General features: G+C 35.5%; 1 protein-coding gene across 4 annotated transcripts in view; it reads left to right on the forward strand.

The window, feature by feature from the left end:
• The window catches only part of LRBA (LPS responsive beige-like anchor protein), a 725,574-nt gene that overhangs the window by 566,294 nt on the left and 134,776 nt on the right, over positions 1 to 24,504 (forward strand). For all 4 annotated transcript variants that reach the window (XM_079919265.1, XM_079919266.1, XM_079919268.1 and 1 more), the window contains one exon: positions 14,927 to 15,079. In XM_079919265.1, the coding sequence (XP_079775391.1) occupies positions 14,927 to 15,079 (153 nt within the window). The remainder of the gene's footprint in view (positions 1 to 14,926; positions 15,080 to 24,504) is intronic.

The following is a 24,504-nucleotide window of genomic DNA, read 5'->3' on the forward strand; positions in this document are numbered from 1 at the left end:
GTTCATTACAGCACTATTTACAATAGCCAGGACATGGCAACAACCTAAGTGTCCATCGACAGATGAATGGATAAAGAAGATGTGGCATGTATATACAATGGAATATTACTGAGCCCTAAAAAATGAAATTGAGTTATTTGTAGTGAGGTGGATGGACTTAGAGTCTGTCATACAGAGTGAAGTAAGTCAGAAAGAGAAAAACAAATACCGTATGCTAACACATATATATGGAATCTTAAAAAAAGAAATGGTTCTGACAAACCTGGGGCAGGGCAGGAGTAAAGATGCAGACATAGAGAATGGACTTGAGGACACGGAGAAGGGGAAGGGTAAGCTGGGACGAAGTGAGAAAGTAGCATTGACATACATACACTACCAAATGTAAAATAGATAGCTAGTGGGAAGCAGCCACGTAGCACAGGGAGATAAGCTCATTGCTTTGTGACCACTTAGAGGGGTGGGATAGGGAGGGTAAGAGAGAGACGAAAGAGGGAGGGAATATGGGGATATATGTATACATATAGCTTTGTATACAGTATGTATATGTATACATATAGTATATATGTATATACATACATATACATATACATATAGTATGTATATGTATACATATAGTGCTTTGTTGTACAGCACTAACACAACATTGTAAAGCAATTATACTCCAGTAAAGATGTTAAAAAAAAGAAAGAAAAGGGTGGTTATCGTAGGTCACGCTGATGCTGTGCTTCAAAGAAGTCCCACATCCCTTGATGCAACCCTATCCATTTTAAAAATACAGATACCCAGTTCTTTCTCAAAAAAAAAAATCCCCCAGCAAACTCTGTTTCAAGTTTTAAAAAAATCTTTTAAGTTTAGAAACTGAGGTACAAAATAGATTACTGTCTTCAGCCTGAACCATCATAACCAAATCTTGTGGAACAAATCAGACTCATAAAGCTTGAATGAATTTCATAAGGCAGTCACATGTAAATATTAGGCAAATATCTAAGCTTTTCTAGGCAGTTCATTGTTGCTGATTCCCCAGCCCCCCAGCTCCCCGTTGAGGCAGCAGGCAGCACACACGTTTTCAGGTACCGTTAGTGTCAATAAATTTAATCTGATGATTAAATAGAATCTGATTTGCTGCAGTTTAAACTTTTTTCCTTCTCTCCTATAGAAGTGATTAACAAATCAGGATCTGAGAGTGGAAAGAGTCATAAATGTCAGCTCGGTTCATTATTTTAGAAAGGGGGCAGTAGTAAATGGATCTTCTACATTCTTTATATGTTTTACATGGAGATTGTTGGAGAACTGTACTTCTCTAGAAGCTTGGAATTTAGTACAAAAATATTTTTTAAAATAACCTGTGCTAAAAATAAACTTAGGGTAACAAGTTTGGTGGAATCCTGAGATAGCATTTAATTTTTAAAGTTTTTATTTTAATTGAGTTTACGCACAATCAGGCCCTGGTTGTGATACAGCATCAAATGAGACAGAGCATTGCCTTCAGTGAACATTTGCGGTAAATGGGGTACTGACGATAAAAGCATTCCAGCAATTCAGTATAATAAAGGATCTGTGGCTCATAGCTACAAGATCTGAAATGAGGAGAAGGGAGAGGAAAGAGGCAATTCAGGGCCTATCATGGGGTGCCTTATAAGCTTCAGTAAGGAGGTTGGACTTTATCCTGGGGGCAGTGGGGATATACTGGAAAGGTCAAAGCAGAGGGGATTTTGTGGTTTTAAGTGACCGCTGTGATCGGTGTTTGTATTACACTGAGCAGGAGTGGAAACAGTAAGTAAGCTGTTAAAGTAATGGGGTGAGAGGCAGTGGAGGCAGTGGTACTAGAGAAATGTGATGAATTTAAGACATATTTAAAAGGTAAGAACTGTTAGGATTTGCTGATTGATTTGTCTCCTAAGATGAGAGAGAAATTAAATTTGACTTGGACATGTACTTAGAGAACACAGAAGAAGAACAAGTTTAGTTAGGGCATGGGGATCTAGCTCCCTACCTTCAGGCAGAAAACTTCCTATGACAGGTGAATTCAAGTCCCCCCAAACACATTTAGTTAAGCCAGCATTTACTGATTATTTTATCATATGCAATACATAGTAGGGAGTTTTTGGGGTTAAAAGGGCAAGATAAACACAGTTCTTTACTTCACATATCTCCAGGTGAGAACGACACATATACATAAAACTATTTTTAATACAAGTTAGACAGCGCCAAGTGCTATAATAAGATATAAACAAAATGAAATGAGTTCTTCCTGGAGGAAGTGGGGTTGTGAATGACTTCACAGAGTAAGTGGTATTTGAGTTGTATCTTAAAGGATGCAAGGGAGCCTTCCACCTCCCAGATTTACATCTCTAGCATGTACATTTATCCTGGTATCTGACTCGCTCCTTAGCATCTCCATTTTAGCATGTAAAATGTATCTCAAATTTAACACGTTCAGAACCAAATTCCTGATCTTCATTCCTTTAAACCTGCTCTTCTCACAGTCTTCCCTTTCTTAGTTAATGGCTTCCGAGTAAAAGCTGTTGCGAGTAAAAGCTGAAGTCCTTACAATGCAAGACCCTACAGCAACTACCCCTCCCCTCCATAATCCTGTTACGTCTTGAACTCTTTGTACCATTTGCCCTCTTGTCCACTCTGTTCTAGCCAAACAGGACCTCCTTGGTATTCCTCACAAACTCCAGGTATCTTCCCACCTCAGGGCCTTTGCTTTTACTTTTCTTTTCACCTGAAAAATTCCTCCAGATATCCTTGTGGATTCATTCCTTCAGCCATTTTAAGTCTTTACTCAAATGTCACCTTCTTAGGGAACCCTCTTGCACTGTTGGTGGGAATGTAAATTGATACAGCCACTGTGGAGAGCAGTATGGAGATTTCTTAAAAAACTAAAAATAGAATTACCATTTGACCCAGCAATCCCACTACTGGGCATATACCCAGAGAAAACCATAATTCAAAAAGACACACGCACCCCAGTGTTCATTGCAGCACTATTTACAATAGCCAGGACATGGAAGCAACCTAAGTGTCCATCGACAGACAAGTGGATAAAGATGTGGTACATATATACAATGGAATATTACTCAGCCATAAGGAGGAACGAAATAGTGCCATTTGCAGAGTCATGGATAGACCTAGAGACTGTCATACAGAGTGAAGTAAGTCAGAAAGAGGAAAACAAATATAGTATAATATCGATTATATGTAGAATCTAAAAAAAAATGGTACAGATGAACTTTCTTGCAAAGCAGAAATAGAGACACAGATGTAGAGAACAAACATATGGATGGATACCAAGGGGGAAGGAGGGTGGGATGAATTGGGAGATTGGGATTGACATGTATACACTGATGTGTATAAAATTGATAACTAATAAGAACCTGCTGTATAAAAAAAGAAATAAAATAAAATTCAAAAAAAAAGTCACCTTCTTAGTAAGGCCTTCTCTGTCCTCTTTCTTTAAAAGTACATGCCTCATCCCATGCACTTTAACTGACTTCTCAATTTCAGTTTTCTTCATATCACTCACCATCCAACATACATGTCTCTATTTATTTATTATTTATGTCTTATCCCACTGGAACATTAGCTCCATGACAGCATGAATTTGGACTGTTTTGCTCATTGGTTTATTCCTAGAGCTTAAAACAGTACCTGGAACACAGTAGCCACTAAAACATTTATTAAATTAATGCTTTAATTAAATATAGAAGAGTATTCTGAGCAAAGAAAATGACATGAACAAAATTCAGAGAAAAGGCTTAGCACATTGGGGAATGCTTATTGGTCTGCTTATTGGTCTTATGTGCTTGGTGTGTAGGAAACATAGAGAAGGAAAAATACTGAAAGGCAGTTGTGGTCTAATATGAAGACCCTCAGTAATATTCTAAAGATATTTTTCAGTTCGCAGTCCGTGCAATCTCTGGCACAGCTACTCAGCTCTACCACCGTAGCCCAAGAGTAGCCATAGACCATACCATATGTAAACAGATAAGTGTGACTGTGTTCCCGTAAAATTTCATTTACAAAAACAGGTGGCAGCGTTTTGGCCCCTGGGCTGTATTTTACCATCCCCTGCTATAGGCAATGAGGATCCATTTAAGATTTTGTACTAATTGGCTCTATTATTTAAAAAAAAAAAAAGGTGCTTTGGCAGCGGTATGGAAAGTACTGGGAATGGGGAAGAGAGATGAGAGCTGGAGGTAGGGAGAAATTTTAGGAGTCTATGACAGTTAAAAGTAAAGACTCTAGGAGCCTCAACTAGTCAAAGAGCTAAGGGAATGACTCAAGAGGTGGGTTAAAAGTAATTCTCCAGGATTTGGCGCTTGGTTGACTGTAAAGGGATAGGAAGGCATAAAGATGATTCTTTAGATTGGGTACCTAGATAAATGATGATGCTGTGAATTATAATGAAGCTGGTATGTAGACCAAATGTGTGAATTCAGTTTTTGACACATTGATATATTTTCAGAATAACCAGGATATTATCACCTACTAGTTGAAAATTCAAACCTAAGCTTCAGAATAGTGGCATAGGCATGTAGGGTAAGAAGGAATATTAGGTGATACTTATCTTCAACTCCTCAAAACGGTTGTCTAGTCTCTTGATCTCCACTTTTTCAGCTCCCATCATCTCCCAAGCCCACTCGAATCAAGCTTTCTTTTCCACCATGTTATCGAAATCAGTCTTGTCAGAGTCATTGATGAACAATTTCCATGTTGTCAAATGCAAATTTTCAGTTCTCATGGTACTTGATCTGTCAGCATTATTGACACAATTAATTTATCCATTTTCCTTGTAACATTTTCTTCACTTGGTGAAGGAGCCATCTTCTGGCTATCTCTTTGCCTTTTTTTCAGTCTCCTTTACTGGATTATCTTGTTTTCATACCCTAAATTACTGGAGTACCTTTTGGCTTCATCTTTAGATTTCTTCTAGTGTCAACACTTGCTCCCTAGGTGATCACACCTTACCTCGTGGCTCTCCCCTGAATTCTAGAGCTATACAGGTAGCTCCCTTTGAGCTAGATGTACGTTTACAGGCATTTTAAACTGAACATGTCCAATATCAAACTCTGTCTTTCCCTCTTACCCTCCTCTCTACCCTAAGGAAAAAGTCCTGCTCAATACCTGCATTTGCCATCTCAGTGAAAGACAGCACTGTTTATCCAGTTTGCTCAGACCTTTAGAAAACTTGGAATCTTTGATTCCTCCCTATCACATACACCTCACTGCTCATCTTATCAACCTTCAGAATATGTCTAGAATCTGACCAGTTATCACCACGTCCATCACGAGGGCCCTGGCCCAATTTATATTGTAAATCAGATCATATCCGTGTGCTCACATCCATCCAGTGCCTACTCATCTAGCTTAGAGCAAAATTCAGGTTCTTAATGTAGCCACTGAGGCCCTGTGTTACCCGGTTGCCTCTTTGATGACACATCTCTTTTACTCTCCTGCAGCCTCACTTGCCTTTGTTGTGGTTCCTTTTCAAAAATGTCAAGCCCAGGAGTTCCCTGGCATTTCAGTGGTTAGGAGGCTGCGCTTTCATTGCCGTTGACCCAAGTTCAATCCCTGGTTGGGGAACTAAGTTCCCGCAAGCCGTGCGGCATGGCCAAAAAATAAATGCCAAGCCCACTCCTGTTTTGGTGGCTTTGTGTATTACATTGTCTCTGCCTGAACCACTTTCCCCTAGATAATGCTTCGTTCATTCCATTTTTTTCATTCAGGTCTTTGCTCAAATGTCACCTCCTCAGAGTGGACTTCCCTGGACACCCTCTCTAAAATAACACTGCCCAACCCCCATCATTCTCTATCCCTTCATCTTTTTTCTTTTTAACATAATACTTGCCAGCATTTGACACAGTACATATATTCATTTGTTTATGTTATGTCTCCATAGCTACAGTTCTGTGAAGGTGGGGGCTTTGTGTGTCGTTCATTTGGTAACCTCAGCATTTAGAACATTTAGTTAGAAATCAATAAATATTGGTTGAAAGAATGAGTAGATATAAAGATATCGAGAAAAGAGGCATCAGTGAAAAAGCCTGGGAAAAACAGAGAGGTAATCTGAGGCGAAAAAGGAGAGCGTATGGCCATTTATGCCAGAAGGGCACAGCAAAATCCAATGGGTAGGTGCTCCAATGGGGCTACTAACATCTTGTATTTTAGGAAGGGGACTTACCTCTCCACAAGACAACTGGTGGCTGGATGTCATCTGCTGACTAAGAGTTGTTAATGCTCTAATTTTCTACACTTTTACAATTAAGGCACATTGAGTTTTTACTGTTATAGCTTTACAAAAGAAGTCCATGTGGACATCCTGTCACTGCTTATATCTTGGATATTCAATTTAAAACTCTGGGCTTCCCTGGGGGCGCAGTGGTTGAGAGTCCGCCTGCCAATGCAGGGGACACGGGTTCATGCCCTGTCCGGGAAGATCCCACATGCCGCGGAGCGGCTGGGCCTGTGAGCCATGGCCGCTGAGCCTGCGCGTCTGGAGCCTGTGCTCCACAACAGGAGAGGCCACAGCAGTGAGAGGCCAGCGTACCGCAAAAATAAAATAAAATAAAATAAAATCTATCTTATAATTTATTGTGTATCATTAGTGATGAATGTAAAATTTTATTGTTATGAAATCAGAAGGGTCAGTACAGCATATTCCATACTTAAAATTAAGTAAATAGAGTGCAATTAAATCCTAAGAAGTTACTAAATAATATTTGAAAAATAAATGACTATCAGTAATATTACAAGAATTAGTTTTAGCTTTAAAAATTAACCCTTAAAGGTATTAAGTGTATACCTGTTTGTTAGAAGTAATAATACAAAATAGAGATGATCAGAGAATAGTTCTATTTGTGTCTTGTGAGATTTGTTAAACATGAGACCTTTGACTTGCCCTCCACTACCTCAGAAATCCCAGGGGCTGTGATCTGAAGATAAGTTAGGTTTCTTTTTTCCTCTTTCAGCATGTCTTCTACCATAATACATTCCACAGATGCTGATAGCATCAGCTTTAGAGCCATTTATAAGAAAATGTTTAGCTACAGTTAGTAGAACATAATTGCTGGACATTTATTTCTTGATGTATTTGTTAAGAGAAAAAGCTTAAATTAGGATGATTTGATAGTTTTATTTTCTTCATTTATTCTTCCTATTTTCAAACAAACTTTTAAATAATTCAGAATTTTTTAAATGCTAAAAGAAAGTAAAATTAAAATCTTACCCTTTTCTATCCATCCTTTGCACATTTCTGGCATATGTACTTCCCTCCCTCCCTCCCTTCCTTCCTTCCTCTTTACCTCCCTCCCTCCTTCTCTTTATCTCTCTTCATTCTCCCTCTGTCTTTCTCCCCCTCTTTTTTCTTTCTTCTCTCTCTTCCTCTCCCTCTCTCTCTCTCTTTCTTCTCTCTCTCTCTTTCTTTTTTGGTCAGTCCCTCTTCCACCCGCCGCCACACACACACTCACAACCACATTAGAGTCAGCTCAAGCTGTCTTGCCGCTCTCTTAACAATGTAGAACACTCATACTCTAACTGAACTATATATGTGTTCATCCTTGTTTTTATACATAACTTACAGATTTGTTAATTTAACCCTTTTTAACACTTTTCTTCATGCATCAATAGGTTAAACGATGTACCCATGTACTATATTTTTTTTAGCTTTGAACTTTGTACTCTTTATGTCTACAATGAACCATTTCTTTTTCGTGTGTTCTTCAAGAAAAATTACTTGAAAAACTGAATATTTTTCTTCTTATGCTACTTACATAGTGGGCAGAAAAAAACGTTTTTTTAAAGCACTTAGAAAATGTTCCTATCTTCCTGAATTATAAAAATGTACACAGGTCAGCTGTAATTTGTTTTTTGACCTGGTGATCTTATATTTTTGTTCAGTGTAAAAATGTAGACTGTTCATTAATATATTTATAAATACTGATATTAACTGTTCTCCTCCATACTCATGTATTATACAAACTGTTCCAGAAAAGATTTAAGGTGGGCATTTTATTTATGTCTTCTCTTCTGGCAGTCACAGCTTACCCATTATTTGTATTATTAATGTCCATTATCTCTCCCCAAATTACAATTTCCTTGAAGATAGGAGTCTGGAACAGCAAAAGGTTCAGCAAAGATGTCCAGTCCAAATTTAGAAGTGAAAAACATGTGTTGAAAGCAGGAGAGAACTATAAAGTATTGAGATTATTCATCATAAAGTGAGGCATGTTGAACAGTACTGTCATTGCTAATAAAAAATAAACTTGTTTTGAATGTGATAGCTATTTAGTAGGAACTATTAAGTCTCAAATATTTTTGTGGTCATATTTACTTTTACAAGTAAATTCTATTAAATTCCCTTAGGATTATGTTAAAAGCTTTTAAGAATGGCCACTATCAGTGAATTACCTGCTGACTTTAAGAATCGGGCAAGTTGAGTCTCTAATTTGGGATTGTTATCAGGGACCACATTAATGATAATAATAATAGTAGTAGTAGTAGTGGTAGTAGTAACATGTTTTGTGCATGTAGAATTCTGTATTATCTCATTAGCCACACAACAACCCTGTGTTTTAGAAGAGGCGACTGAGGTAAGTAAGGGTTAGAAAAATTAAATTAAAAGCACGTGACCAGTAAGTTGAATAGATAAGACGCAAACCCAGTTATTCTCTTAACTGTATTAGATTGAGATAGATTATCTATTTGTTCGTTTGTAATCCATGATTTTTCTTTATTTTGAATTTGAAATGCAAGTTTAATATCTAAAACCATACAGTATTTATTTGATCTGTCTGGAAGCATTATAGATCATTTTTTCTTCTCCAATTTAAAAATTGCTGTTAACATTTCTTTTACTAAAGGAAGAAAATAGCATTTTATCTACTCGATAAGGAGAAACTAAATATCAATTTGAATACTTTCAGATATGCAGTCCATTTAAAATGACTTATAGGTTCAATTCAATTCTAATAACTTTCTAAAAGATTTTCTCATTTGTGGGCTAACAAAATAAATACTTGCAAGTTAATATGTATCAGAACATATACTTTTTAAAAATATATATTCATCAACTCTTTTCTTGTTCATTAAGAAAGTTTACTTTGGATTTTTTCCTTCATAAAATATACAGTTTTTCCAATGTAAAAAGCTAAAATTTTGCTTTCACATCTTTTTTTACCATCGGTATCCCCAAAGCAGTATACATTAAATTAGTTACCTTGCTATCATGCTTATGTTTGACTTGTCAGGATTTCATATTTTAGTAAAAATAAAATAAAAATTTAACTTGAGCTCTGAAGTAGCATCTTGGTTTTTATTTCAGGTTTTATTATCTTGTTTCTTTGGATTAATAGACTAGTATTTGGCATGATTACCCAGGTATTATTGAAGTGATGGTTTTAATTCAATGGATAGAATTGGTGACTATTAGAAGGTGAATCATACAGCCTTGCTGCAGAGGCCATTCATATCAATGGGGATCATACCTTAGAAAAGAAAACTAAAGCATATGTGTGGTCACAACCAATCCTTGTCATTATGCCATGAAAGCCTTGGGATTTGTGATCAAAGCAATGGGCTTATCCTGAACTGTGGTATAACCTCTGGTTGAACCTTTCAAATTTTTATTTTAGGAGATGATACACTACATTTTGACCATGTTACTTACCTCTAAGACCTGATGGCCTAATTAAGTGATAGTGATTAAAATTATTGTCAGCAAGTCAGAAGAAAATGTGAATTGTAAATATCTCTGTCCTCTGTCAGTGTTGTTTACTTATCATTTTCCCCTGATGTTTTAAAGAATTGCTGAACATGTGTTTTTTATCCAGAGCTGAATGTTCTGTTCTGATGAATATAAAACATACTTCACTTTGTAAATGTACATTAGAAGTATTAGAAAGACATAATCTTTGACTCTATCACTAAATTTCATCTGTCAAAGGAGATAATTCTGAACTATAATATTTGGTGTTATATCAAGGCATAGTTCTTAGAAAGATGCTTTTAGGATTAAGACGGAATTCTGCTTATAACTTGAGTGTCACTATCATCCATAGTAAAATTCAGGCAGTATATATACTTATTTATCTTTTTGTTTACGTGTTGGTGTACCTCAATTGCGTTCAGTATGTTTATTTTATGTTAAGAGGGTATTCAACTCCCATCAACAGATTTACTTATGCAGATTTCCTTCCAATGAGATTGTCATATGGTTTAAGTATATATACTCCTTTACTTAATTGTCTTTATTTGATGATGTCCTTTATACTATATTAGATTCTTTGTAATCTTTCTTTTCAGTGCTAATTTATTGGAAAAATTTGTCCTATTTTAAATTATCTCCTACTCCATGTATATAGTCCTCTCTAAACCAACTAAATAGTTCTTCATTGATCACTGGAAACACATGATATATGCAAGTTTCCATCTCTGTACCTCTTCTTAAGATATTCCCCTTGTCAGGACTGTTCTTGTGTTTCCCCTCTGCTAATATTTATCTTTGACTTTAAGTACCATTCTTCAATCATTCATTCAACAGATTTTTACTGAATATCTAACATGTTTCACTCACTATGTCTAGGCTTTGGAGGTGTAGCAGTGAACAAGATACTTAAAGTCCTTTATCTCCTGGAGCCGTCAATTTAGAGGAAGCAATACAGTTTGATGAGTGTTATATTAGGGAAGTACAATGTATTATGTTCTTCTCCCTAAAGCTTTCTCTGACCACCCCAACTTTTAGACATCCTTTTCTCTTTTGAAATTCTAGAGTACTATTTGTGCCTACAACCAATTTCCTCCTAAAAAATGTATCCTTTCACTGTTAGATCTGTGATCTGATCTGTAGAGGGGAAGTAGCACTCACGTCTCCATATCCCAGATCCTAACACAGTTCTTTGCAGAGTAAAAATGAAATAAATGCTTTTTGTGATTATGATGTGCTATATCACTCTTCATACCTACCTAAAGCTTATATCAAATAATCAGTTAAATAGTGGGAAATTTAAAAAGTTTTGTACTGCTCATACTGAATTCTCTCTACCATTTTGTCTCCTAGAAATAATTGTCAGTGAATATATTGGTAACTTTTTATCCCTGAAATACAGTTGACTCTTGAACAACATGGTTTTGAACTGCACAGGTCCACTTATGTGTGGATTTTTTAAAATAGTAAATACTGTAGTAGTACCCTGTCCAATGTTGGTTGAATCCATGGATTTGGAACCACCCATGTGGGATACAGAGGAACTGCAGATAAGGAGTGCCAACTATAAATAACACTCAGATTGACTGAGTAGAGAGTAGGAACCCTAACCCCAGTGTTGTTCACATGTCAACTGTATGTATAAATTCATAACCAGCAACTCAAGTATATAAGAAATGTCCTAATTTGAATTCAAATCTTCTTTATATTATGCTAATAGGAAGTTCTTTCACAGTTATTAGATGGGTAGGGCAGAGACCTCCTTTTCCCAGGGCTTGAATGAGATCCAGGCTTATGTGATATCTAGAAAATTGGCTCTCACATCTTCAGTTCATCTTGTTCACTAGTAATATCTTCATTGTCTAGGACACATGGTCTTTTAGAAGCTGGCAGCTCTGCTGATTATCTAAGCTTGAGTTAAGAAATATTTGCTGATACCAAAAGCCCTGGTGCCAAGGGGCTGTCTTCTGTAAGTGCACCATCATGAAGCCATTGTGTACAGGTGGGCAAATTGTTCTCTATGTAAGGGTGCTTGACTGAAGGGAAGGAGAAGCAGAAATCCAACCTGACCTGCACTTACCAAACTGAGTTCTCTTGGGGCTGAATTAGCCCAGAAGGATTGTTTTTTTCTAATTTATACAGAGGCACTATATGGACAAGTAGGGACCTTGATTACCACTTACCATCCCCTAGGTTCCAGCCTAACCTCTTCATCCCCTCCCCTTGCCCTCAGGCTAAAGAAAGCTGACTACAGATTTTGAGAAACTTGGTTCCCTAATCTTGAGGAAAAACTCTTCTTTGGTTTCTGTCTTTTTAAAAATATTAACCTTTGACACTCCTTCTCCTAGACATTTTACATAATCTCCTGTTTGCTTAGACTTTCACAAAGGACAGAAAAAGAGGATGTCTTCAGGAGGTCTCTGCTCTGGACCTTGCAAATGTTCTGGAAATGCCTGACAACTCTCTTGAAATTGGAGAAGTGTATGGGGTGGGAGGTTGGGAGGTAAAAAATAAAGAAGCAAGATGTAAAATTCCTATCTCGATAAATTTCAAGTGACGTATTAAGCTTGATTTTTAATTAATAAAGTTTAAAATCTTAATTTTGAAATATTTTTATAATGTCCACTCTACAAAATTATAGGGTATCTATCTTTAATAGGAAATTGCAAGTAAAATCTATGGTAATTATGGAAACTGATAAATTATTACCTCCCTCCCAGCATTACAGAAATTATGCAGCTGAATGTTTAACATAGTCCAGTAAGATTTAAAATTGCTTTCTTCATATCTTTTATTACAAATTTCTTGTTTATTTTATGTGTAATTTTGCTCCATTTAATTTTGAGTTAAATTAACTGAATTTATATTTAGAGTAAGCTGTCAACATTAAAATAAAATAAATTCATAATAAATTTATGTGTTTAAATAAAGTAGGCCACAAACAAAATATATTTCTGTTAATTGAATGTATTTATTAATAAATTTATTTATTTATTTATGGCTGTGTTGGGTCTTCATCTGCTGTCTAGGCATGGTCTCAAGAAAGAGTATATTTTTTGCATATTTTTACTGTGCAATATGTATCTCTGATTTATAATGCAGATGACTGATCTCCCAAAACTTGGGAGAAACCTAACATCTAAAATTCAGCCATTATATTTGTTTTGATTCCTAGGAGAATTATATAGAAGCATAATGAGTATAACAGGCAAAAGAAGGACAATATCCTCTAATTGTGAGAGCATTAGGGTGTGGGTACGGGTGGGCAGGTATTATTGAAATTTAAAGAATAAGTAAGTAATTAAACCAAAATGCTGCTTTTGATTTTGAATACACAAGGAAGGCATGGTCCTCCATTACTATTGTAGAACAAGACTTGGCAAGAGTAACATTCCTCTTTACTAGCACAAGCAATATGGAGTGAAAATAAGACATTTTGGGAAATTTTCTCAAAGTTGGAATTTATTGAATGCATATTTCAGCAAATTGATAGTTATAAAGACATATTTATATATGGGTAAATAATAATTATAGCATATTTAAAAAATTCTTCCTATATGTGTAGTATATATACATATACACATATATAAATAAAGTATTTTTTTCAGGAGAACCAGTTGTTTTCTTATCATAGAAGAATGAAAAGGTTTTGTTTACTTTTTAAAAAAATTGCTTAGAATATATGTTAAAAACATATTTTAAATGTGTAGCACTGTATATATTATGTAATGGAACCCATGCTTTTTTGATGATTAAGGACACAGGCTTTAGAGTTAAACAAATCTTGATCTAAGTTCCAAATTTATCATAAATCAGCTACATAACCTTGGGCATATTACTTAACTTCTTTGAGCCTTAGTTAATGTTTTAAATGGAGATGATACCTTACCTTGTAAAGTTGTTGTGAAGATTAAGTGTGATAAGTTGTTGTGAAGATTAAATGTGATGTTTATTAAGAGTTTATTTTAGTACTTGACTCATGTCATGCAGTAAGTTATTTAGCTAAAACAAATTGAATATAGCTTTTTGTTGCATAAAATATGTCTTTTGTCAATTAGACTTATATGCATCATTGTGGAGAAGAGATTCTTAAAATTGTTGTATGAACATTGCATCATTTCATTTATGGATAAACTTAACAGGATCTTCCTTTTAAAAAAATTAATTTTGTTCAGTTTAAATGTTTTGCAAGTCAGTGATCAGGTGGTTGTCAGGCATTTGGAGGACAAGCTCATTTCTACCCTGCTTAGTTAATTATTGTGATTGTAAACAAAGGATGTACGATTCAAAGTCAAGGAACATTTCACATGGATGATGGAGGTGATAATAGCTTAATTCCTGCTGAATTTTTTTTCTTTGCTCTAGTGAGTTCATACTGACCTTGTCCAAAATCTGATGACCTCCCTATTTCACTCAACCATTTGGAAAGCCGGGCCTGCCATAGCTGGCCCTGAGGGGGTATCTGAAAGACCACTGAGTCACTGACCCATGTCAAGACTGGATTTCAAGTCTGATCTATAGGACCTCTGAAATAGTTATACATGGGGCTTATTGTACACAAAAACCTAACTGGCTGCATTTTTCTGCTTATTAAGTATCCTGTTAAAGCGTATTTTAAATGTCCTTATTAAAGTCAAGTTTATATTACTTAGTTTCTCGTGCAGGTCATTTTCTAGGCTGATTATAACTTTTGATCTTTTATAAGAGTTAGTACCCTAAAACTAAATTTGAATGTTTTGAAATGTGAGCAAAACATACTGTTACACTGTGGCTAAATGCAATGAATATCTTCCTGGTTGGTGATGGACCAAAGCATTTTAATGCTTATAAAGATTTTGTTTTTTTTTTCTGGCAAAAAATTCCATATACCTCAAAAAAATCTAGTTTAAGCTGTTGTTGATATTACAGCATGTTAAACTCTGTTTACGTCTTGTCAAACCTCAAATATTACTCAAATGTTGGTATATAAGAGTTTTGAGTTTGTAACATTTGTCCTAAAGGAAAGCATGTGACCACCCAGTAAGGTGTTATTTAAATTTGGTTGGATGGGATCTGTCTACCTTAATAGAACTTTGTGATAGGGCTATGATATGAAAAGAGTAAAAACTTTCCTGTGTTTATTTTGTTCTTCTGCACAATAGTAAATGATCAGCCCTTTTATGAATACCTAGTCAGTATTCTACAATTCATAATATGACATTGTCTTTTATTTTTATATAGGAATTGATCCCTGAATTTTATTATCTCCCTGAGATGTTTGTCAACTTCAATAATTATAATCTTGGAGTGATGGATGATGGGACAGTAGTGTCTGATGTTGAACTTCCTCCTTGGGCCAAAACCTCAGAAGAATTTGTTCGCATAAACAGATTGGTAAGATAGTAATCATCTACTCTGTCTGTCATGAGCCTTTTCTCAAAGTATCTTTCATGTGTTGGTATAATCATTAACCCTTGCTCTTCTGGGCAAAACTGTAGTTGATAGGGATAACTAAAAGTGACATAATAGTTCATGAATCTCCATATATACTTTATAAAATCTTATTGACATGAAAGGTATAATGTGTCTTTTATTCTTTTATGCAGAATTTAGGTTACTTTTATATGAACATGATGATTCAAGATTATAAGTGAATTTCTTATTGAATTCTATACTTTTTCAAATATGAGTTTCTTGTACTAGGAGAAGAACATAATTCTGTGTTCAGGTTGGAAGGCCATTGTACATTTTGATAATAGAAACAAGATTTTCAAATTATATGCTGTATCTGTCTTTTGAAGGAAATCTTCATCTGATATTTAGAATATGAAAAGTTAAAAAGTGAAAAGTGCAATAATCATTGTGCTTACAACCAACTCTTCATAATCCTCTCCTGTGGACTCTTTAATGTCCTCTGTTGTATGGGTTCTGGATTATTTTATGAAAAAATATATGACTTTTCCTTTTTGCCTTTAACTTTCATAAATGCCTAGAATCAGGGAGCTTTATTCTCAGTTTTTTAAAGTAGTTTCTTTATCATACTTCATACTTCATATTAAAAATGAAACCTAGGGCTTCCCTGGTGGCGCAGTGGTTAAGAATCCACCTGCCAATGCAGGGAACACAGTTTCGATCCCTGGCCTGAGAAGATCCCACAGGCTGCAGAGCAACTAAGCCATGCACCACAACTACTTAGCCTGCGCTCTAGGGTACACGAGCCACAACTACTGAGCCCGAGTGCCACAACTACTGAACCCAAGTGCCACAACTACTGAAGCCCGTGCACCTAGAGCCCGTGCTCCACAACAAGAGAAGCCACGACAATGAGAAGCCCTCGCACCACAACGAAGAGTAGCCCCCACTCGCTGCAACTAGAGAAAAGCCCGCGCACAGCAACAAAGACCCAACAGCCAAAAAATTAAAAAATGAAACAAATAAATAAATAAATTTATTTAATAAATAAGTAAAATAAAAAAGAAACGTAAATTGCATTGTGTTTTTAATTTTACTAAAACAAGGAAAATTATTTCATTTTAGTTTTCTTGGTATGCTTACCTTTTCTACCAACAATTTTATATATATATATATATACATATACTTTTTTTTTTTTTGCGGTACACGGGCCTCTCACTGTTATGGCCTCTCCCGTTGCGGAGCACAGGCTCCGGACATGCAGGCTCAGCAGCCATGGCTCACGGGTCCAGCCGCTCTGCGGCATGTGGGATCCTCCCAGACCGGGGCACGAACCTGTGTCCCCTGCATCAGCAGGCGGACTCTCAACCACTGCGCCACCAGGGAAGCCCAACAATTATATTTTAATCCTGTACAGTATTCTAGATCCTAATTGTAATCCCATTATTACTGAAAATTCATGTTTTACATACACTGGAAGCAGTGCAGGGGGAGTGGAAAGAGCGTAGGCTTTGAAGTTAGACCAGTTTTCCTAATCGTGGGTAACTCACATTGCTGGTTATGGGACCTTAGGCAATTTAACCTTTCTGAGCCTTGACTTCCTCATTGTAATTTGAAAATTATTTGTGTAAATCTGTAATTATGTATGTAAAATACCTAGAATTTTCTCTGGCTTACAGGAGGTCTTCAGGCAATAGCACCTAACATTATTCTATCACAGTCTTAAGGTACATGTTGTATTTTGGTTTACTGCATGTATTTTTCAAGATTTTTAAGTTAACTGTAATTAAAATGAGAGCCCAAGACAAAGCTTAGCTCTGAAAGATGTTAAAGGAGATGTCAAACTTTTAAATGTGACGGATGTCTATGGTCGTGTTTTTTTTTGTTTTTTTTTTTTCTCTCCAGGGGTACGTAGATGTCAATAGAAGGTCTAGTCATTCTGCAGTTTTGGGGGGTTTTTTTTGGTTTTTGCTTTCAATAATTTTCTATGCTTTTAAAACACATTTATTGAGGTATAATTTGCATACCATAAAATCCATCTTTTTAAAAGTGCTCAATTCAATGAGTTTTAATAAATGTATACAGTTATGTAACCATCAGCACAATCAGCTTACCTCACTGCAAAAAGTTTCCTTGTATCTGTTTGCTCCCAGTCATAGTCTCAGGCAACCACTGATTCTGTCTCTTTAGTTTTGCTTTTTCTAGAAATTTTATATATATGGAATCCTGCCGTATGTAGTCTTTTTGTACCTGACTCTTTCACTTAGCATGATGTTCTTGAGATTCCTCCATATTGTGCATATATCAGTAATTTCTTTGTGTTGCTGCATAGTATTCCATCATATAGATATAACACCTTTTGTTTATTTACCAGTTTATGGACATTTTGCTTTTTTCCAGTTTTAGGCTCTTAAGAATATCTGCATATGTCTTAGGGTGGATATCTGTTTTCATTTCTATTGGATAGATTCCTAGGAGTTTAATTGCTGAGTCATATGATAAGAATATATTTACCATTTTGCATTCCCACCAACAATATGTGAAGTTTCAATTTGCCATATCCTTGCAAAGACTTGGTATTGTCAATCTTCTTTATTTTTTTATTTATTTTTTGTTGTTGTTGGGGGTAGGGGTTTATTAATTAATTAATTTATTTTTGCTGTGTCGGGTCTTCATTTCTTTGCGAGGGCTTTCTCTAGTTGTGGCAAGCGGGGGCCACTCTTCATCGCGGTGCGCCGGCCTCTCACTATCCCGGCCTCTCTTGTTGCGGAGCACAGGCTCCAGACGCGCAGGCTCAGTAGTTGTGGCTCACGGGCCTAGTTGCTCCGCGGCATGTGGGATCCTCCCATACCAGGGCTCGAACCCGTGTCCCCTGCATTAGCAGGCAGATTCTCAACCACTGCGCCACCAGGGAGGCCCAGTCAATCTTCTTTATTTTAGCTCTTCCAGTGATTCATTGTGATTTTAATTTGTATTTCCCTAATGACTAATGATGTTGACCATCTTTTCACAGGCTTATTTCCTACTCTTAGTATGTTCTTTGGTGAGCTATTTATTCAGATCTTTTGCCTGTTTTTTAATTGGGTTGTATGTCTTTTTATTATTTATTTGTAAGACATCTTTATATATCCTCCATAAAAATCCTTTATCCAACATATGTTTTGCAGATATTTTTCTCCTAGTTTGTGGCTTGTCTTTTCCTTTTTAATGGTTCCTTCTGAATCACCATTTTTTTTTTTTGAGAATTATGTTTTATTCAGTGGACTTTCTAAGTACTTCAAGCCCAGGTAGTTGGAACATCAAAAGATTACTGTTAATTAAGGAAAACCAGGTATCTCAAATTAATGAATTTAGTGCGTCTCTATGTATGGGAAGATGCAAGAATCTGGGCTCTTTGAAGTCATTCCTTTGATATACACCTTAGCTGTCTGGGGCCAGTATCCTGTTCTTTCCCTCCTGAGTCCCAGGGGTTGCACCGTTGGGGGTGGCTGCAGTGCCTGAGGGCTTACTGTGGGGCGACAGTGTATGGCAGGCTGAATCACCATTGTGAATAAACGTTTTTGCTATTAGGTAGATATAAAATAATATTTATATAATATTTGAAAGTTGTAAATAATCATCCCCATTCTTGAGGAATATATTTTTTAAAAAATTAAAACCATGTTCTGATCATTTTATTATTGAAGCATTTTTTCTCAGTTTATACTTTTAAGTCTCAAGGGAACCAACTCTATTAATCATTACCATATTTAGTATTGTTAAAAATACAAAGAAATTTGTTAATGTGTTTGCTTTAAAAGAGGTCTAAGAGGCAGAAACATTTGAGTAAGTTATATTTAAAGCTCTTCAACAATATTTTGACAATTAAGAAAATGTAACTGTATAAAGTAAGCCATTCTTCTGATAGCACCCCCATCCCTACTCTCAGTACCCTCTCCTCAGAAGAGCCAGATCTATTTGGAACAAGTCTCACAAGGACACCAAGGAAAAGAAGGTGGCAGCTTACCAAATTGTTTTCCAATAAGATTTTGGTTTTGCCTGCTCATGCTCTAAACTTCTGTATGACTATCAAATGTTAAACAGTAGTATTTTATAATACTAACTGCACATTTAATGTAACTTATTATTGAGCTATTAAACATTTGTCCCAGTGATTCCTCTTTCTCTGAGTTTTACAGATGTCTTCATAGTTTAGCTTCTGAATAAGCTTATATTCTTAACAGAACTCATAAAAATTTACTGCAAGTTAAATGCAAACATTTTACAGTCAAATATTTACATCTCTGATAATTTTAACTCATAATTAGAAAAATACTTGATTTTACTTACATGTGCCTTTAGGAAAGAATTTAATAACTCATTCATTCATTCAAAAATATTTATTATACACCTGTGATGAACAAAGCTTTCCTATGGTGCAGTTCATGTTGATTCGTTTTAAATTTTCCTGTTAACTTTCTGTAAGTGACTAAATTATTAGTATGGTATTTTATGTATGTTAGCCTGTTATCACATAAGGGTTTTATCGCCCTCCTCTTTTTGGTTTACCTCTTCAAGTCCACAGATTTTATGCAATGATTGTAGCTCATGAAATGCATACTACTTTGATCTGTGACCTTTTTGTGGTGCTAATCGGGTTCCTGATATCATTATACCTTGCTCATTAATCATATTTCCTGCAGCCCGTCAGGCAGCCAGACAGCACAAGTCCCTGTTTTCAGCCCTCTGTTGGCAGGTTTCTGCTTTTCCAGATTATTACAGACGATACTTTGGCTTCTCATAGCCAGAGCCACATCAAGCTGTGTGTTACAATTAAAGTCAGATGGTCCTCAGGTTGAACAGGGATATAGTGTTGCAGCTGTCTCTCTTCCTGGAACAAACCAGCACCAAGAACAGATGATCTATAGGACAGTGAATAATAACAGATTGTACAGTACTCCATTGGTAGCGGGGGATCATAGATTTAATTAACTGACATACTCATTTTAAGATACCCAGCACGCCTTTTTTAAGTATTTGGTTGCCCAAGTATTATTTCAAGGGAATAGAATATTTTTAGGAGCATGATTTTGATGGTGGACAGTAACGCTACATTTTCTTTGTGTGGTTAGAGGCCTGTAACTGCTACCTTATCTATAACTATTTTACTCCTTGAGCTTTCTGTAGGTAGTGAAGATGTAAATAAGGATTTATGAGTTGGCCTTAAGTGTTGAATTTATACACAGAAGATAATATCCTGTGTATTTTAGAAAGAAAACCTTCATAGGTCTGATTATTCTTTCAGGTATATAAATTAAATTTTCTTTGTTCTGAAGAGTTGGAATCAGGGTAAAACCAAAGCAGTCTTAAATACATCCAAGAGATTGATCTGTTTTATTTAATACTTCCTAGACCAGAAGAAAAATTATTCCAAATACTGCTTCAGAAATATAAATGAGAAACAGGCTCTCATACTTCCAAATAATATGAAAATGTGTGAATTCAGACTGCTTATCATTATCTCATGATATAAGGTTGATGTTATGGACCTGTATTATACTGCCTCTTACAACCTTTGGGTTTTAAGTTGAATAAGAGACAAAGAAAGTCATACTCTCAGCAGTAATATTTTTTGTAAAGTTTATAAAAGTTGGTGAGGTGGAGCATTTTGTTTTTTCCACAGGATGTGTAATTTATTCAAGTTATAACAATAATAATGAAAGTAATTTGTTCATCTAACAGGTACTTACTGAGTTGCCTATCTATGTACCAGCACTGTTAGACTCAGTGAACCAGGCAGACAATACCTCTACTCTTTGGAGGTTACTTCCTTTTTGATAACTTAGGCTGTTGAAATAGAAAGCTTCTCAGGGCTGAGAGGTGGCATGAATTTAGTAACGGAAGGCTCCTATTAGTGAATTGTCCTGAGGTTACCAGTTAGAGTCACCTTTGCTTTTGTGTATCTTCTGTAGCTTCTCTCTTTCCTACTGTTTCATAAAGGTGGCATGGGTTGTCACTTGCTTGAGAAGATAAAGAAAAATTAAATGAGTATGTTATCTTCTTTCCAGATAATATATGGACAGATTAAAAGTGATTTTTTATATTGTTGTCTAAGAGAAAAATAAAAATTTCAAATTTTATTTCACCACCAACCTAGTCTTTTCCTATCTATTGGTAAAATTTAAATCTCTTCAGCGTAAATCTTCATAGATCTTATATATATGCATGAACTAGGTCAGTCTTTTCTTTTTCCTTTTGAATGGAAAATTTACAATTCTTAAGTGATGAGACTAAGACTCTCTTTTCCCTGATGAAAAAGTGCTATATATGTACATATAGCAAGACCTGCAGCTTGAGATGGCTGAATTTGTAGTGATATAGCAATTAGATTATTGTAATAGCATATTATGTTCTAAATTACAGTGTTTAGAAACACTGTAAGGTTGAAAGGTTTGGTTGAGGTTTGAAAGGTGTTGCACTTTTTTGACCTGTATTCATATCCTTGTTTCCATTTTCTGAAGAAATGGGATTCAAAACCCTGTTTCTTAAGAGAGCTAAGCAACTTTTTTTTTTTTTTTTTGGAATACAAATGCCAGAAGCTAACATGCTTTTTTCATACTGTTCCTTTTCCAATTGCCTTTTCATTTTACACATTGTTAATGATATGGCCAAGAATGTAAATAGTCATGGTGGTATAGTTGGTGATAATTATTCTCAACTATGGGTGTATCCTTCCCTCCACTTCCCCACTCCCTGCAGTGGCTGAATCTAAAGCCCTGGGGAATGGGGGCAGATATGTATGAAAAATTTTAAAAAGCTAAAATTAATATTGTTTGGTTTGCTTTTAGTTCTGTATATCATTTACCATGAAAATTCTAGTTCTGAATGGCCACCTAAATAAGTGGGAATAAAAAGATGTACTGTGTTGATAGATTATTAATTCTCCCCAAATTTGTTTATAAATGCAATATGAGAACCAACCCAGGTCCCAGTAGGTTTGTTTCGTTTTGTTGGAATATAAAAAACTGATTGCAAAGGGTAAAGGGCCAATTATAACCACAACCCTTTCTGAGAACAAGAACAGATTTCAGAGGGACTTGCTTTACTATATATCATGAATTATTTTAAAGCTGTAGTAATTAGGGAAATTAGGAGAAAGAGACTAATCAAAGAGAACAGAGAACCCAGAAACAGACCAGGACATATAAAGAAACTTCATCTATCATAAAGTTGGTATTACAGATCTGTGGGGAAAGGAAGGACTTCTCAATTTAGATGCTGAGATAAATAGTAATTGTGTTGGTTTCCTAGGGCTGCCATAACAAAGTACCACAAACTGGGTGGCTTAAACAACAGGAATATATTGTCTCACAGTCCTGGGAGGCTAGAAGTCTGAAATCAAAGTTCAGCAGGGTTGGTTTCTTCTGAGGGTTGTTGGGGGAAGAATTGGCTCCAGGCCTCTTGCTGACTTGTATTTAGCTATGCTCTCCTTACGTCTGTTCACATCATCCTCCCTCTATGTGTGTGTATATCTGTGTCAAAATTTTCCCTTTTTATAAGGACATCAGTTATATTGGATTAGGGACCCACTCTACTCCAGTATGATCTCATCTTAACATAAGTAATTACATATGTAATGGCCCTATTTCCAAATAAGGTCACATTCTGAGTTACTGGGAAGTTAAGGATTTCAACCTATGAATTTGGGGGAATACCATTCAACTCATAACAGATATTAATATGGAAAAAAGTTAAGTTGTAACCTTATACTATCAACAAAAATTAAAATATATTAAAGCTTTAAAAATAAAGTAAAAAGTGAATGAATGAATAAAAAAACAAACAAAAGGCAAAATTATAAACTTTTAGAAGATAATACAGGAGGAATTCTTTGTGATCTTGGAATAGGGAAAAGTTTTCCAAACAAAAAGCAAAATATGATATATTAGATTAATTGACTTTTGGTTGTTAAGCCAACCTTGCATTCCATGAGTGTATCACCCTTGGATGATATAAATTCTTTTGATCTGTACTGTATTTTTTGTTAATATTTTGTTGAGAAATTATTATTTTTTAGGACTTTTGCATCTGTATTCATGAGGAATATTGGGTTGTAGTTTTCTTGTGATATCTTTGTATGATTTTAATATCAGGATTTATATTGGTCTCATAGAGCAATATGAGAGAAAATTGAGAAATTGGAGATAGAGCAAAGTGTTACCTCTTCCTCTGTTTTCTGAAAGACCTTGTGAGGGATTGCTATTATTCCTTCTTTAAATGTCTAACTGGATTCACCACTGAAGCTGTCAGGACATTTTATGTGTGTGTGTGTGGGGGGGGAAGATATTAAATTACTAAAACAATTTTTTACTTGTTATAGGTTTATTCAGATTCTCGATTTTTTTCTTGAATCAGTTTCAGTAGTTTGTGTCTTTCTAGGCATTTGGCCATTTGATCTAAGTTGTCTAATTTATTTGTGTGAAGTTGTTCATTGTATGCTTTATAATCATTTTAATGCCTCTAAGGTGGGTAGTGGTATTACCTCATTCACCCCTGATTTTTGGTAGTTTGTATCATTTTTTTCCCTTGGTCAGTCTTGCTAACAGTTTGTCAGTTTTGTTGATCTTTTCAAAGAACTGACTTTTCACTTCATTGTTTTTTCTCTGTTGTGTTTCTATTTTTTTTTCCTTTCATTGGATTTTCACTCTAATATTCATTGTTTCTTTCCTTCTGCTTGCTTTGGATTTGGTTTGCTCTTTTACTGGATTCTTAATTTGGGAAACTAGTTTGTTATTTTTTTTAATTGAAATATGGTTGATTTATAATGTTGTGTTAATTTCTGCTGTACAGCAAAGTGTTTCAGTTATACATATATATGCATTCTTTTTTTTAATATTCTTTTCCATTATGGTTCATCATAGGATACTGAATATAGTTCTCTGTGCTATACAGTAAGGAAACAAGTTTTTTTAATTTGAGTTCTTCCTTCTTTTCTTTCTTTCTTTCTTTCTTTTTTTTTTAATATTTATTTATTTGACTGCACCAGGTCTTAGTTGCAGCATGCAGGATCTTTTTAATTGCAGCATGCGGGCCATATTAGTTGTGGCATGCGGCATGCAGGCTCTTTTACTTGTAGCATGTGGGATCTAGTTCGCTGACCAGAGATTGAACCCTGGCCCCCTGCATTGGGAGTGTGGAGCCTTAACCATTGGACCACCAGGGAAGTCCCTCTTCCTTCTTTTCTAATATTGGCTTTTACACCTATAAATTTCCCTTTATGTACTATTTTTGCTACATCCCATAAGTTTTGATATTTTGTTTGCTTAATTTCATTTCTCACAACATTTTGTAATTTCTCTTGTGATTTTTGACTCATGGGTTTTTCAGAACTATACTGCTTAGTTTCTAGATATTTGTGAATTTTCCAA

Source organism: Stenella coeruleoalba (assembly GCF_951394435.1).
Source record: "Stenella coeruleoalba genome assembly, chromosome: 4".
NCBI lineage: Eukaryota > Metazoa > Chordata > Mammalia > Artiodactyla > Delphinidae > Stenella > Stenella coeruleoalba.